Source organism: Anas acuta, chromosome 3 (genome assembly GCF_963932015.1).
Source record: "Anas acuta chromosome 3, bAnaAcu1.1, whole genome shotgun sequence".
Lineage (NCBI taxonomy): Eukaryota > Metazoa > Chordata > Aves > Anseriformes > Anatidae > Anas > Anas acuta.
In genome coordinates this window covers 9,054,752-9,069,703 of record NC_088981.1, presented here as the reverse complement: position 1 = coordinate 9,069,703, position 14,952 = coordinate 9,054,752, and the positions used below count along the sequence as shown (strand labels likewise).

Below are 14,952 nucleotides of genomic sequence, written 5' to 3'. Positions count from 1 at the left end.
ATCAGGACACAAGCCTCTACGTGTGGTGAGCTGGGCTTGGGGACAAGATCCAGCCAGAAAAGTGCTTTAAAAATACAGCTGGAGAGATTTGGGGCTGGATTCTTGTGGCTCCTCAGCCACATAATGGGACCGATGGGAGGGAGAAGGGACTGTCACCTCCCCGTGGCAGTGTGGCCCCGTGCAGACCTCGGTGGCCATCTCTCGTGGCCTTAGAAGAGGATCAGCTTCAGCAGCGTGGCTAATGTTACTTGTTATGGGAGGGAGGCCTCGCTAATCTTCGCGGAGCTGTAGGAACACAAATACTGGGCAGCTGATCATCCCGGCAATGCTCTGATCTGCACCAGGAGGTAATTTCCGAGGCGTGAAAAGATTTGTGGAGCCCTCTGTGCTAAAAGGAAAAGCCTGCCTCTGTCCCTAGCTGGTCGTAAGCAACCAGTTGGTTTAAACAGCTCCTGGGTTTTAAGAGGACTTCTTTTTGTCCGCCCAGAGCTGTGTCTGCTGCCTGGCAAGCGGTGAAACAGAAAAATCTCACCGAGGTTTCCCCCGTAGCACACCTGATTGCTCGCCACATGGCTTTAGCTGTGCCTGACTCGCATGTGTTCATCGTGGACCTGGGAGCCAGTCGTTCAGCCACATCTGTGGAGCACGCAGAGCTGACCCGCGGTGCCAGAAGCGGGTTTAGCATTAGCTTAATGGAGATGATCTCGTGCGCAGAGTCCTTGTAAATGTTCCTCAAGTTTTGCTGACTTAAAGGCAGCGCAGCCACCGGGATGTTTCTGGCACTCAGTGCTCTAACCGCAGAAGTTTAAAAAATAGAAAAAGGTAGCAGTAAAGCTAGCTGGCTTTCTGCACTTGATATTGGTATTTGTGTAAATGGGGACTAGGAAGCGGTCCAAACGTTTGAGAAATTATAGTCCTGTTCTGGTGTAAGAAAATCTGAATCCGTGCTTATTGTACGAGTTGCGTATGGCCAATTTGTCTTCGAGCCGTACTGGAATATGATCTAACGCAAAGTTTTTCCTGCAGGCTCTCTGTTAGGATTAGGACTGGATGCAGCTCTCGTGATCCTCTGTGGAGAAGAGCTTCAAGACTTTTTCCAAAATGCATAGAAGCTGCTTTCTCAAATACAACTGCTGTCTTTAGTAAAAATTGTCCTCTGTGATACGAAACAAGCAGAAATTGGACACATGCTTTTTTTTTTTTCCTTGGATTTGTCTTGTCAGGACAAAGTAAAATCTTGTGGTCAGGAGACAGAAATCTAAAATCTTACAGATTCTTCACAATGAAGCTTTTTCTTCCTTAATACCTAGGTAATCTTAGCCCTGCTTGAAGTGGGCTCTCTTGAACACAAGGACAATTCAGAGACGAATTAAAAATGTGAAATCTTTTTCTAATTTTCTTGAGTAGAGAGCAATTAGAGACAAAAACTAAAAATTTTGCTCTTCCCTCTCTGTGACTTTCAGAAGCAGCCATGTCCCTTAAGGCTTAAAAATAAAAGCTGGAGGGGAAAGGAAAGAAATGTTCTTGCAAGATTAGGCTGAGGGAGTACTGGGAGACTATATTTTATCTTAATTTCTTTGGAAAGGTGGAAGTTTCTGTGCCGTGCGTCCAAAATAGCTCTCAGACTTCCTCTTTGTGAAGTTCATAAACAGCGGAGGCTCTGCAGATAAACCTCAGAGTCGAGCGTAGGTCCGTACCGTTCACTTGCTTCACCATTTCAGACTTTTATCATTTTTCCTTTCCGTATCGATAGTGCAGCTGTGTTTTCCCTTTTCTCCAGCAAATGGGAAGGGCCCTGCTCGCTTGTGCTGGGGCTCCCAAGCAAAACTGCACCTGGGCAGAGCACACAAACAACGGGCTCCAGATGACGGGGAGGATGCAGCTTGTCGCATGTCTGTTTTCCAGGCTCATCCCTAAGCCATGAATTAGTGATGGAGCTGGGTTTCTCGTACTGGGGATGTCTTTTCAGATGATCAGACATCAAGCAGGCTCCCCATTAGCATGTGTGGGCTTCCCAAAGTGAAAGCAGCAGGGTTGGCGGCTGAAGAATGCCTTGGCAAAGATGAGACCCACCGAGTTTTGCATTTCCACGTGGGGCACAGACAGACCCCATCAGATTGGGGTGGTTCAGAAAGGCAGCTTGCACGGCAGTGGGAGAGAAGCACAGCGACGTGTGGCAGCAGACAGCAGGTTAACTTGCAGACAGACAGCTTCTGCTGTCGAACGGCCAGGCTGGCACAGTTTTCCAATTACTTTAGAGCCATCCATTACTTGCAAAATTGCTTGTTCAACATCATGATACTTCTATTCCCCATCGCCTTCCCTACCTCGTGGAGCCATTAAAATCCTAGAGAAAAAGCAAATCATCTTGTTTGACCCACAATTAATCTTGACAGCAGACTTGGTAATGCTTTAGCTGGCTGAGAGCACTTCTAGAAGTTGCAAGCAGCAGAGCTCCCATAAATTCCCTCAGGCAACTGATTTCTGACAAGCCGCTTCATAAGTTGGAGATGGATCTGTCTTCTTTTTCCTGGCCACCCCGGGTATTGCACCACAAGGGGTGAAACTATTCTGCGAAGCCATTAGAGGCAAGGTGATCTGTCCAGTTCAGTAGCTGGGAAATGGGGGAAGGGGAAAGCTTTCTTTTTTTTTTTTCTCATCTGTTTTTATGATAGATGCTTATCTCAGAATATTACTTAGGCACCTGATTAGCCAGCCGTTCTTGTGTAACAAATCCATTTCAATGAGAAGTAAACTGCAGTAAATGATTAACATAATCTTCTTTACTAATGACTAGGGATTTTTTTTTTTTAATTTAATGAGTCACTTCTTAAATTCTGAGAGGGAAACAGGGGCCGGGGACACTTTTTCTTTTTAGTGATCGCAGTACAAGCATTTGTGTGTAGAAAAGGAGTGTTTTCTCTCCAAGTGGCCGTATCAAACATGCGGTACGTGTGCTCGCCTAGATATGTTCAGCTCACTCGCAGGAGGAAATGTGTAGCACGGGTTTTATAAAATTGCTATTATGGTCATGATTAATGATTTTGTTATCCGAGCAGCGAAACCACAAGGCTTCGCGACCGCCATAGCAATCACAAAGCTCTGGTACGTGCCACACAAAATTCTCTAATTGTGCGTTGAGGGCGTGTTGAAACGGCGTTTCTTTGCGGACTCGCTGTTCCAACAGCTTTAGGTTTGGGTTCATTTCTCTTCTGTGGCTACCGGGCATGTTTTCAATAGTTCCCCTGAAAAAAAAAATATTTGTAACCAGATTGGTTTCAACTGGCTTTGGGGAAGACAGTGTTTCTGTGAGAGACCAATGGTTGATAGCCTGGCTCTGGAGGAGACAATGCCTTTTCTAGATTTATTCCCATAGGCAAGTGTGTTGTGTTTGGGTGACCTGCAACAAACCTCTTGTGTCTCCCACTCTGTCATCCTCCCCCAAATTTTCACTGCTGTGACGACAGCAGAAAATCCTAGCCCTCAGTCTTATGTGGGGTAGGAATTGCTCTCTGCTTCCACCATGGACTAAATCCTTTTCTTGAAGGATGTGTCTGACTGTCACCAGTCACCAAGTTCAGATTCAGTCATGGTTGAGTGGTACTAAGGAAACAGACCAACTTTCAGGTCTTGAGCATCATACCTTTCATCCTTGATCGCTTTCTGAGAGCTTCCATGTGGCTTCTTGAACCCGGCTGTAACCCTGGGATTTGTCAGAAATTCTTCCTCCTGTTTGAGGCTTATCTGAGCATGTCCCACTGAAGGCCTTGTGTTCTCTTCTGAAGAACACCAGAAGGATAATCACTTCCTACTCTCCTTGCCCATGGGGCTCCTGATTCCATAGTCTTCTTCCCTTCCCATCTTCACGTTCCCTTCCATCATTTTTTTTCCAGGCTGGACAGACCTCCTCTATTTAGCTAACCAGTATTCAGAAGCCACCCCAGGCCTCCGATTGTCCTGACTATAGCACTGGGGGCTGCTGTTTTTTAACCCCAAGACCTCTCTCCTGAGCAGCAATAGCTGTTTGATCATCATTGTATGTGTCAGATCAAGGTGTTCCCATCACTTTACATGTTAGTGATAATTAGCTTTTTTTGTTTTTTTTTTTAGCATCCCAGCATTATGAGATTCTTAAGCGAATTTTCAGGGTCAGCTTTTATTTTTGCTTCCCTGAATAACTTAAGTGTCATGAGAAGGTTTCGTCTTCTTGCTGTTCACCCTGTTTTCAGTTTATTTATGAGTACACTCAGCAGCACAAGTAGAGGTCTGGGGGCTTCACTGGTGACCTTCTGCTTGGGAGGGACAAATATTTCCCCCTCTTACGTCCAAATCTTCAACCCATTTGTTCCTATATGTTGAGGGCCTTCTTTTTACTTCTACAGAAACTTGAAGCTTTGGTGAGGGATCTTTTATTTGGAAAGTAGCAGTGCTTATTTCAGCTGACAGTCAGCAAGGTAAGCCAGCAGATACTGCGTCTGTCAAGCAGTTCCCTTCAGCCTCACCATCCAGGAGGCCGCATGAACTTTTTTCCAGAAGAGTGAACGGAGACCTGGGCTCGGATAGCCTGCTTTCTACCTTTCTGGGTGCTCGGAGCAAAGTGTTTGTGTTGGCAAAGTGCCCCTCTAATCTGAGGACATTGAACGTGGAAATGAAGCAATTTTTAATAAGGTTAATGCGGAGGCCTGAGCCGCAGCTTCTTTGGTATGCTGCAAACAGGTTTTGTAGCCATGTCAACACATGTGGAGGAGAGGCCCAGTCGCCCTGCTGGCTCTGAAGGAGAAGGAGGTGTGGAGCAAAGCAAGGGCAGATAAGGATCCAGCTAGATAGAAATCGCTCCAGCCTCTCTTCCAGTTGCCTGTTGCAGAAATGCGGCCTTCCCAGCAAGGCCGTGCACACATCCAGCAAGCATCACGCTTCTCGGAGGGCTGGTTACAGCCCTCAGCTGCCCCACAAGGGATTATCTAGCAGCTACATCCACTTTGGGACTTCTTTTTCCATCTAAGAGGGTGAGAGGGTTGCAGGCCAACGTGTGCCACCTACTCCAGTTGAGTAAGTTTCCCAGGCTTCATTACATTGACCATGAGCACCCACGATGTTTTTGGAGCGTACCCACGAAAGGCTTGTCCCAGCAGGGCTCGGCTGCAATTCCAGTTGAAGGTAAAGGGTCCTGCTGGCTGGCACGGCACTCTGCTAAGCCCTGCCTCCTTTTTGGCTCATGACAGTCAAAGTTTAACTTTAAGAGCATGCTACAGGGTAAAACTACCCGGAATCTGGGGTGTGTGCCTTTCTGTTGTTGTTCTGAGAAGCTGAAATTACAGCTCTGCATCAGTCTGCGCCACACGCCGCGCTGCGGAAAGGTACTTGTAGGAGGCGGCTGTTGTAACTAAATCCTAACCCTCCTAAGGTTTTCAAAATATCCTGAAAGCTTAATATTATTTTGAAGTACTTGCTTGTAAAAGCTTCTCGTTTTATTTTGAAGTGTCCCCAGAATGTGCTCGATACAGTAGGGCTTGAAGTTAGAGGCAGAAAAGTTAGCTTAGAAGTGCTTCAACCCCAGAAGTGAAGTGTCTGTATCTAGTGAGAAATGAAGACTTGGCTGATGAACCATTTAAATAATAATATAAGAAAAAAATGAATATCAGTGCAGTTGCATTTTATAGGTGTTGCTAACATATCTTAAGACTTGTTCTAAGTACTTGTTGTTGTTTTTTTTTTTAATTAAAAAAAAGGGAAAGAAAAAACAATCCCACATGAATTAAAAGTCTGTTCACAATGGGTGGGTCAGACATTCAAACTCATCCTGCTTGTTGTACGTCTCGGATAACCCAGCCTGACTTTACATCACACTGCAACCAGATCTGTGCATTTGCTTTCAACAAAATAAGCTGGCAGTTCAGTGCCTTTAAGTGCTCTGCCAGTTAAAGTGGTTCGACACATACTTTGTGTTGTAGTGCTTTAAGGTGTAGCTCAGCTTTGGACAGAGCCTTGCGAGGCGTTGTTTTCAGAATAAACAAATGGCCACAATGACTGGTCTTGTGTTCTGGGAGTAAGAGACATGTTTAGTACAATTCACTGAAAAATAATATTTAGAGAGTGCATTCTTGACGAGGAGAGAAGGTTTTTCAGGTAAAACCAGTCTTCTGCCAGTGTTGATATAACTACCTTCCTCTGTTGGGGTTGTCTTTCTGCTAACTGCTGTGGAAAATGAAAACGTCTCCATTGGACTTGTCTTAGCCGCAGCCACAGCTTGACAGTTGAAGGGGGATGGAGATTTTTCTTAGTTCAAGGCACCAATATTGCAATTGATGTAATTGCAACGTTACAGCCTTTCTGTCAACAGCAGGACTGATGTGTAAAAGGAACCATCGAGAGGGTGCTCATGTAACAGCTGTCCTCTGATATTTGTGGTAATCTGAAAAAGTCTAACTGACATATGAAAAGAATTAATGGGCAAAAATCCTGAATGCCTGGATATTGGATGGAAGGTATTTTAACCAAGGAAGGGCTATGGAGAAGGGATGGCTAAGACTGGTCACCTGCTGTGCATTTCTCTAATAATAATACATTATTATAATACATAAAGAAAATAAATACATTAAGAAGCTGCAGGTATTGGCAGCAGCATATTATTGCATATTTTGCCATTTCATGATTGTTACTGTGTAATGATATAATAATTAATCTAAAGAAAGTGAGCACTATGAGGCAGGAGTGTATAAAAATAAAAGGAACATTCATTGCACATGGGAGATTAGTGACAAAAGGAGATGAAAAAAATGATTTTTAAAGGAAAGCTGATTATTTAAGTAGTCTGTGATGAACTGGAACTCAGCAAGTGTTTGGAGAAGAATGCGTAAAGAAGTTTTTATCTTAATGGGACTCCTGAAGATTAACAAAATTACCAGATTTCTTTCAGTCCTGAGTGTGCATCAGGACTTAAACTCCTTCAAATGATGCAATCATTTAACCTTGTACTTCTAGTGTGAATGTTTGCCATCCTGCAGTGCCCAGCACAACAAATAATATGCCAAACGAATACGAGTGGTGTTAGTGAATATGTCACTGGTAGACTATGGCACATTTAATTTTTCTATGTGTGTGGCAACACATTTTATGGCCTGGCAACAGATCTGCCTCTTTCAAGAACTTTGTGAAACCTGATGAAGCTGCCTGCTGTCAGGTGTTGCCAATATTGCAGGTGTGTGCGAAGTCAGTGAGTGGCAAAACACTTCTTTTTAATACTGCGTGCTGCAACAGCTGAATGTGTGACAAGTTTTTTCCCCTTTCCATTTAAAACAGAATGCTACAGATAGCTCCTCCAACTCCTCTCAGAAAAGGGAACAGCCTGTGCGAACTCTGGCTTCTCCGGCATCCAGCGAACATCGAAGAATTTGCACTCGTGGACACCTTCACGACCATTATAGTTCCGACCACTACCATCTAGAACAAGTAAGGTTTCTGTCTCTGTTAGCTGTTAGGACATAAAGGACTGTCTCTGTCATTAGCTAAGTCTGTGGAGTGTTTGGTTCCGCCCCCATCCCTCAGAAGATCCCCATTCCTGTCTCCTTCTCAGTTTTAGTTTTCAGTGTCTGTTTTCTGTCTGAAAGTTGGACTATGGGGGAAAGCCAAATGCTTACCTTGCTTCTCCTACAGATAGCAGGGCATTTGTGAAGATGCACTGATCTGTTAGCTTGTTGGGTGTGTTTTTTTTCAGTCAAAACACACCAAAGTGTGTACAAAGATCAAAATTGTTCAATAACTTGCTTTTCATTAAGCAAGGAGAAAGTAATTGCTCATTGAAAATTGAGCTTACTTATATTTTCTCCATCCCTGCTTCCACAGTCAGCACCACGATCGTACCGGCACGTCAACTTTCCGGATGACGATGAGGAGATAGTACGCATCAATCCTCGGGAAAAGATTTGGATGACTGGATATGAGGACTATCGCCATGCCCCAGCGCGAGGAAAGAACTTTGATCCTGATGACATGGACTCCTACGTACGTTTTGCCAAAAGTGAGGCCTCAAAACACGAATACACTTATCCTTACGTAGACAACTCAGACTTTGACCTGGGTGAAGATATCAAGGGTGCTGTGATAAAGACTCAACCCGTCAAATTCAAGCCCAGACGGAAGGAGGATGGCGAGAGGTCGCGGTGCGTGTACTGCAGGGACATGTTCAATCATGAGGAGAACAAACGGGGTCAATGCCAGGATGCTCCAGACCGCGTCAAGACTTGCATCCGTCGAGTGAGCTGTATGTGGTGCGCAGACACTATGCTCTATCACTGTATGTCCGATCCGGAAGGAGACTATACAGATCCTTGCTCGTGTGACACCAGTGATGAAATGTTTTGCCTCCGGTGGATGGCCCTTATCGCCTTGTCTTTCATTGCTCCATGTATGTGCTGTTACTTGCCGCTTCGGGCTTGTCACCACTGTGGGGTCATGTGCAGGTGCTGTGGTGGAAAACACAAAGCTGCTGGATGACTACAGATGAGTTCAGAGTGTTATGTTTTTCCTGTAGTTCAAGGAACACGTTGGTTTTTGAGCATTAAGATCACTTATTTTGATGCAGCCACTGTGCCCAACAGCATCCAGAAACCACCAGTTTGGATCACTTTACATTTGATCGTCTGGGGCTCACACTGCATTGATTTGCTCATCAAGTGTTCTAACTAACTAACGTACAGCATAGACTTTTGTATTATTAATCTGTAATCAAACAGACTCTCTTGTACATGTTTATATTATTTTTTCAGTTAAAATGAGTTTGAGAAAAGAACTGCTTTAAATGGTGGTGGATTGTAGAACATCTCCAGGTTGTGTCCGTTTTGCCTCTGCTTGCTCGGTACCATCAGTGCATTAGCAAGTTTTGGCATTTCTCAAAACAGGGTGGTATAGTGAATGAAATCTCACTTGGAAGATATTTTAACTTGCCGTCAATTTATTGTGTGTATAGAAGGTGTGCTAGTAACAAACTTGTACCACAACACAGTATTTCTGTCACTGGTTTTCTTTTATTTTGTTTTTTTGTTGTTGTTGTTCTATTTTCCAAAGCCAAAATAGCCATCTAAGCTGCAGTTTCTCTTCTAGAGTCCATCGTCATTTCCTTCAGCAAACATCTTAAATTATTTCTCTGTTCTTAAAGTTCTATGAACAGAAAGCAAGGCTCAGTTACCATAGTCACATAACCATTGAGAATCTGGTAGTTCTCCTTACCTGTAATCATTTCAGACCACTACTTGAAAGGGAAACTTAAATTTTAGTGTTTTCTTTTTTCCCTAAATAACTTTGGAAAAATAAAACTGTGTTTTCAGAGTTCTGCCTGAAAGAAGGGAACTTCTTCATTAGCCAGCCATGTCATGATTTGAGAATAAAACACTAAGGTTCCAGATGGGGAAAGTTCTTGTTATGCAAAGAATTATTAACAATGCAATGTCAAAAGCACTATTGTAATCCATGGCAATTCTGGGGAAATGCTGCATTAAGTGGTGGATTGTATGGAAAATAGTATTTGTTTATTTTTTTCTGTATAATACATGAGCATGAGAACATACACATCCACAGTAGAAACTACATTTAGCAGTCTAAGCAGGTATTTAAAATCAAAAGCCAGGTTGTTAACCACCACTTTCATTTCCTGACCTACGGTCCCAATCCTCCAGATGCTTACAGATGTCCCAACTTAATGCGTGTGCAACCAGCATTTCTGTGATTCTGTGTGTAGGATTAAGCATGTGAGTCTTTGCAGGAGCCAGACTGAAGTGTCTCCCCCGCTTTCCCCTCCCCAGTTTGCCACCCAGATTTATCAAGTGGATGCATAAGGTGCATACAGCAGGATAAGATTAATTTTTTTTAAATGTCATGTTGTCTTGTGTACAAGGCTTGTAATTAGCTGGAAAAAGAGTATTTTTCTAATATATTACAAGGAATAGCCAAATAATTTTTATTAAAAAAAAAATGATTTAGCGCAGTGAGCTCTAACTAGCATAGTACAATCTGAATACTTTGAGGCAGCTAGGGATTGGCTTGTCAAAGCTGGCACTGCTGTTCCTGCCATAATTTCTTTCTGCAGTAAATTGCCAGTGGGCGCATGTCCTTTCCCTCCCTCTATTGCACATTGACATCAGTCTTAAAAGAGAGGATTTTTTTATTTTTTTTTTGCCAAATAAATGTAAAAGGAACGCTTGCCATTTTTTCTTGGTGGAATGTCCCAACAGTTCCTCTGAGAGTTAATCACAGCTTTTTAGTAAACCATGAACTAAGTATGCAATGTGCTTATACACTATAGAGTTTGGTAGGCTTAATTTGTAGCAGTTGCTGGGGATCTTTTGGTTGGAAAAAAATGAATGATAATGGAAAAGGGATGGAGTGTTACACTCTTGGTGATGTGTCTGGGTTTGCTGAATGAAATATAAATATTTTGTGCCTAATAGCAGTTGACAAATCTCTCAATGGTGTCTAGTAAACATCAAGCCAGCCTCGAAAAAATTTAATGGAACAACCTTTTCCTTTTATTTCTGTTCTCAGAGTTGTTTCATGTAAACAAACATCTGTAAGATCTTGTCTCTATAAAGCACAACACTACAAAAAGATCTTACAGCTTTTTGTCCGGTCTTGAAGTGCCCCTATTTATTTAAGTAAAGTAGACATACTCCAAGCCTTTCTGTATGTCTGGAAATAAAAGTTTAAAAAAAAAAACAAACTTTTTTTAATTTTATTTTTTTTTATTATTTTTCCTCCCTTCTTCTTCCTCCCTTTTCTCCTTTTGGGTTTTTGTAATACTTGTAGATTTTGCTGCGTGTGTTATTTGGTTTGTGAAGGCAGTGGTGTAAGGGCACAATGATAGAAATGGGTGTTTTTTGTAAATATTTCTCCTTAATTTCCACACTGCTGCTGAACAGTGTGTAGCATTCTCCCAGTCAGCTTTGCAATACTGACATCAATCATTTGAGAGAAATTATTCAGATTTTATTTTTGTATCTGTGGTAACAAAACATTAACCAATTTTTTTTCTGTTGTGGAAAAATTTTTTCAAGCTATTGCTCACATTAACAAATTAAAGTGCCTGAAGCCTCATCATTATTGTATCTATATACTAAAAGTTAAAACCCTGTTGTATTGATTTTTATAAGCCTTTTTACCTCTGTGTAAAAAAATATATATACAAGTGTATGATGTACATTTTAGTTCTTAACTTCTTTTTTTATTGTTTCTAATATGTATGATCAATGTAGCTATTGCTTTAAAATGTACCATGTAAATACAAATACATCATATCAAAATGATGCCGTTTATGGGTTTTGCCTGGCTGGAAAACAAGGTGAAAATCAAACCACGCTGGTAAATACAGGGGAAATTACCAGAGCCACCCTTCCAAGACCTCAGAGTCTCTGAGGGAAAAAAAAATGGAGTTAGTTTGCATTTTGAGGTTGTAAATGCTGTGAGCATCAGACACAGGCTGTGCTTGCCCAAATGCAGCAGGGAATGAGGGAGTGGGTGGGTTTTTTTAAGCGGTTTTGGGTGTTATTCAGGTGTTTTGCATGTTTTGGGGGCGCACCTCGATGAGTAGGCCCGGCCTGGTGGCTCTGCCTTCCAGAAGGCCATTGTGGCCATGACTGGGCCTGGGCCTGGGCTGGCACCCTCAGGTGTCACCATCACCCTCTGGGCCTCCACCCCCCACAGCCTCCCATCCCACAGAGGCCTTAAAATATACTTTTTTTTCCCTATTTTAGCCACTATGATGGGAAATAGGGCTGGTGCTGAGGGCCAACACGTCGATGTCCTCCTCATGCCACCACAAAACCACCCCACTACTTGGAGTAGTCCCAGCACCATGAGGGAAAAGGAGGGTAGGGAGAAAGCAGAAGAAGAAAAAAGCTGGGAGCTGTGGTATTTTTTCTGGCATTTTTCCTCTTTCTTTGTACCACTTGCCCCCTACACTGTCCCAGGGGTGAGGGAAGGGGCTGTAACGCCAAGTTAGCCTTGTGGGCACCCAAATCTGCCTGCAAAGCAGTCCATATGTCTGCACATTTCAGCAGGCTCTGGAGAGCCCTGGAGGGAAAGAGAAGCTCGGCTCATGTCGCAGGTAGCCATGGGGACACGTGGCTCCCGAAAAGGTCATCACTGAAGAGGACACCTTGCTTTTTGAGGGTCCATGGTGCAGGTTTGCAAGGCCTGCCAGGACACTACTTGGAGAGACACATGGGCAGCTCCACCTGCTGGCACTGCAGTCAGCGTCCGAGGGGTTTAAAATGGAAGATGGAAGAGGAATAAGCCAGCTAAAAAAGGCCAGAGGACACCAGGCTGCAGCTGATCGACTCAGAAACCAGCGAAAAACAGTAAGTGTATCTGATTTTTCTACAAATTTTTCCATTAATCCAACAGGAGACCCAGCACTTGGTGCGAATTTCCAGTCACATAAATGTGTGGTTTAATTTGTCACAGCTTTGCTGAGATCGAGCCCATTTCTGCTTTGTCTTTACATATTTCTATAGATCTTACATATCTCACATAAATATATGCGTATTATAAAAATGTGTATTTGCTGTAAACATTTTTACAAAACAAGTTTTAGCAGTCCGCCCAGGCTTTGCGGCCCTCCTGAGAAACGCTGCGGTGTGGGCCTGCTGCTTGGCACAAGAGGACCCTCATGGTTCACAAAATCCTGCAGTCTGCCACGGAAAGCTGAAGGCAAAGCAACTCTGATGGCCTGGTCTTGACTAATGATGGCAGAAAGACTTTTAGCTCTGTTTCCTGGCATTTCATGTACAGCTTGTCCTGCAGAAGGCCTGGTTGAGCCTCGTTTGTACCTGGTTGTGGCCTGCAATGTCTCCTCTCATGCTTGTCTGAAAACCAAAGGGGTCACTTCTGCCTGGGGATTTCTAAACTGAACCAGTAAACAGTACATTTGGACCCTGCAGATTTCAGCAAGATACAAAGCGATATGGAAGGAAACCAAACTTCTGCATCCAGGTTTACTCACGCTCTGCATCTGTGATGGGAATTGGCCTCTTGGCTGGAGGCAATCAAGGAGAGGATACAGACCAGCAAGCTTGCAACCACAGGAAACAAATCTGAATATTTTATGACTTTAAAAGAATACCATTTAGCGACAAATTACATTTTAGAATAATCTTTCACCCAGGGTAAGTTTTAGGCACTGCCAAATGTGGTTTGGCATTTCAGAGCAAAGTGGCTTCACACCAACTTGCCACCAAATGTCCTGCTACCATTGCCCAGGTCAGAACAGACCTCCCAGCCTCTCCTTTCCCTTGGTGGCAGCAGGAGTGGAGCAGACCCAGTTTAACCCCCAAGAAACCTTTCTCCTGGGAGGCATTCTTGGTCTCAGACAAATGTTACAGCATTCACACCAGTGTGAACTTGTAGCCTGTGAACCTGAAGAAAGAGAGAGGACACAGAGAGGGTTTTCTTGGTTGTGCTCACTCAGGAAGCCTGAATATATCTGTGACAAGCTGCTCCTCATAAAAGCATTACCAGGTTGGGAAGGATGCCCAGCTTGACAGTAGCAGGTCAGAGGGGATGGATGGGGGAATGGAGGGCAGCGGGGAGGGGTAACCATTATGGGTCTCTCAGGCTACAACAACTCTGTTTTTCTGTAACCACAATGATAACCCTGTCAAGTGTGTCCTAGGAGTGACTGTATCTGCCTTGCTTTGCCCTCAGAAGCAGAATTTTTGCATAAGAAGGGCTCACTCAGTAATATTTTTTAATCTATTCTGCTCAGAGCACTGTGATCTAAATCAGACAAACTTATTTAAACCTGTTGTGAAAATGAGTAAGGTTGGAATGACTTGCATAATGTCACATGGGGAGCTGCTGGCCTGGAGCAGGAGTATCCTAAGCAAAAGTCCATGGTCTTCATCTGAAAGGTCATCTCTCCTGTCACTCTCTCTGAAGATTAACTGGGAGGTTTTGGCTTCTGCAGGAGCCTGTCTGCAAGGAGTTCAAACTAAACAGTCCCCATCAGCAAGGAATGTGTAAATCTCCTTCCTCCGCTAATTCCACTTAGAAATGCAAATTGGAAGTAGCTGTCAGGAGGGCTGGAAACAAGAGGTATCATTGCATGTATTCCTAATGCTTATCACAGACAGAACTTGGCTTCTGGTAAGGACCAAATGCAGCCTCTTCACATGTCACTGAGAGAGCTTGCAGCACAAGCAACCGGAAATGCTTTAGTTTCTTCAGCACATCGTGCTCGATGATTTAACATCCTCCTAACACCTTGTCCTTTTCCAGGATGTTCAGCCTTCTGGTATTTTCCTAACATGTTGAATTAGGGGATTAAATCCCTTCGTATCTTGGTGGCATAAGTGGAAATAAATAGAAAAATGCTTGGCTTCCACCCAGAGACGAGATATTTAAATGATGGAAAGTATGTGTGTATTTTTGGGGTGGCGTACTTAGATCTCTACAAATATTTTCAGTTGCTTCCCTGCACTCATGCACAACCATCCCATGCCATTCATCTCATTCCCCCATTCCCCACTTGTAAATTCATTTGGGAAGAGTTGACAGACTTCGGTTTGGCTTCTGTGAGATTTCAAGCCCGCTGCCTAATGTCGTGTGAGACAGCATCTCCCAGCAGCGCGCTGTGTGGCTGTAAAGAGAAAGGTTTTGAAGGGCTGTAACACGCCCTGTCTCTCTGCGTGTGCAATCCCATTTCCGTGCGCTGCTGTGTACTTCGAGGTGGCAAAGAAAGTACAAAGTCATACCCAGGCAATATAATTCATCTAATGACCCGGGGAGTCACTGATGTTAAGAACACGTATCATTGCATGGAGGAGCTGGAATTAATGCATGTTTTGGGACGGCTGAGAAATTAGCAAGTCATACGCAGCCTGAAGCTTAATGCTTGTATAGAATTCTTAATTATTCTTAATTATAGAGAGAGCGCGATATGAACTGACATTTCTTTTTCGCATT

The 14,952-nt window shown here is 43.6% G+C and overlaps 1 protein-coding gene across 3 annotated transcripts in view; it reads left to right on the top strand.

Moving 5' to 3' along the window:
- The window catches only part of SPRED2 (sprouty related EVH1 domain containing 2), a 59,863-nt gene extending 48,569 nt beyond the window's left edge, over window positions 1-11,294 (top strand). For all 3 annotated transcript variants that reach the window (XM_068675604.1, XM_068675603.1, XM_068675605.1), the window contains exons 5-6: window positions 7,300-7,449; window positions 7,843-11,294. In XM_068675604.1, coding sequence (XP_068531705.1) covers window positions 7,300-7,449; window positions 7,843-8,493 — 801 coding nt within the window. In that variant the 3' untranslated portion in view covers window positions 8,494-11,294. The remainder of the gene's footprint in view (window positions 1-7,299; window positions 7,450-7,842) is intronic.
- The last annotated feature ends 3,658 nt before the right edge of the window (window positions 11,295-14,952 follow it).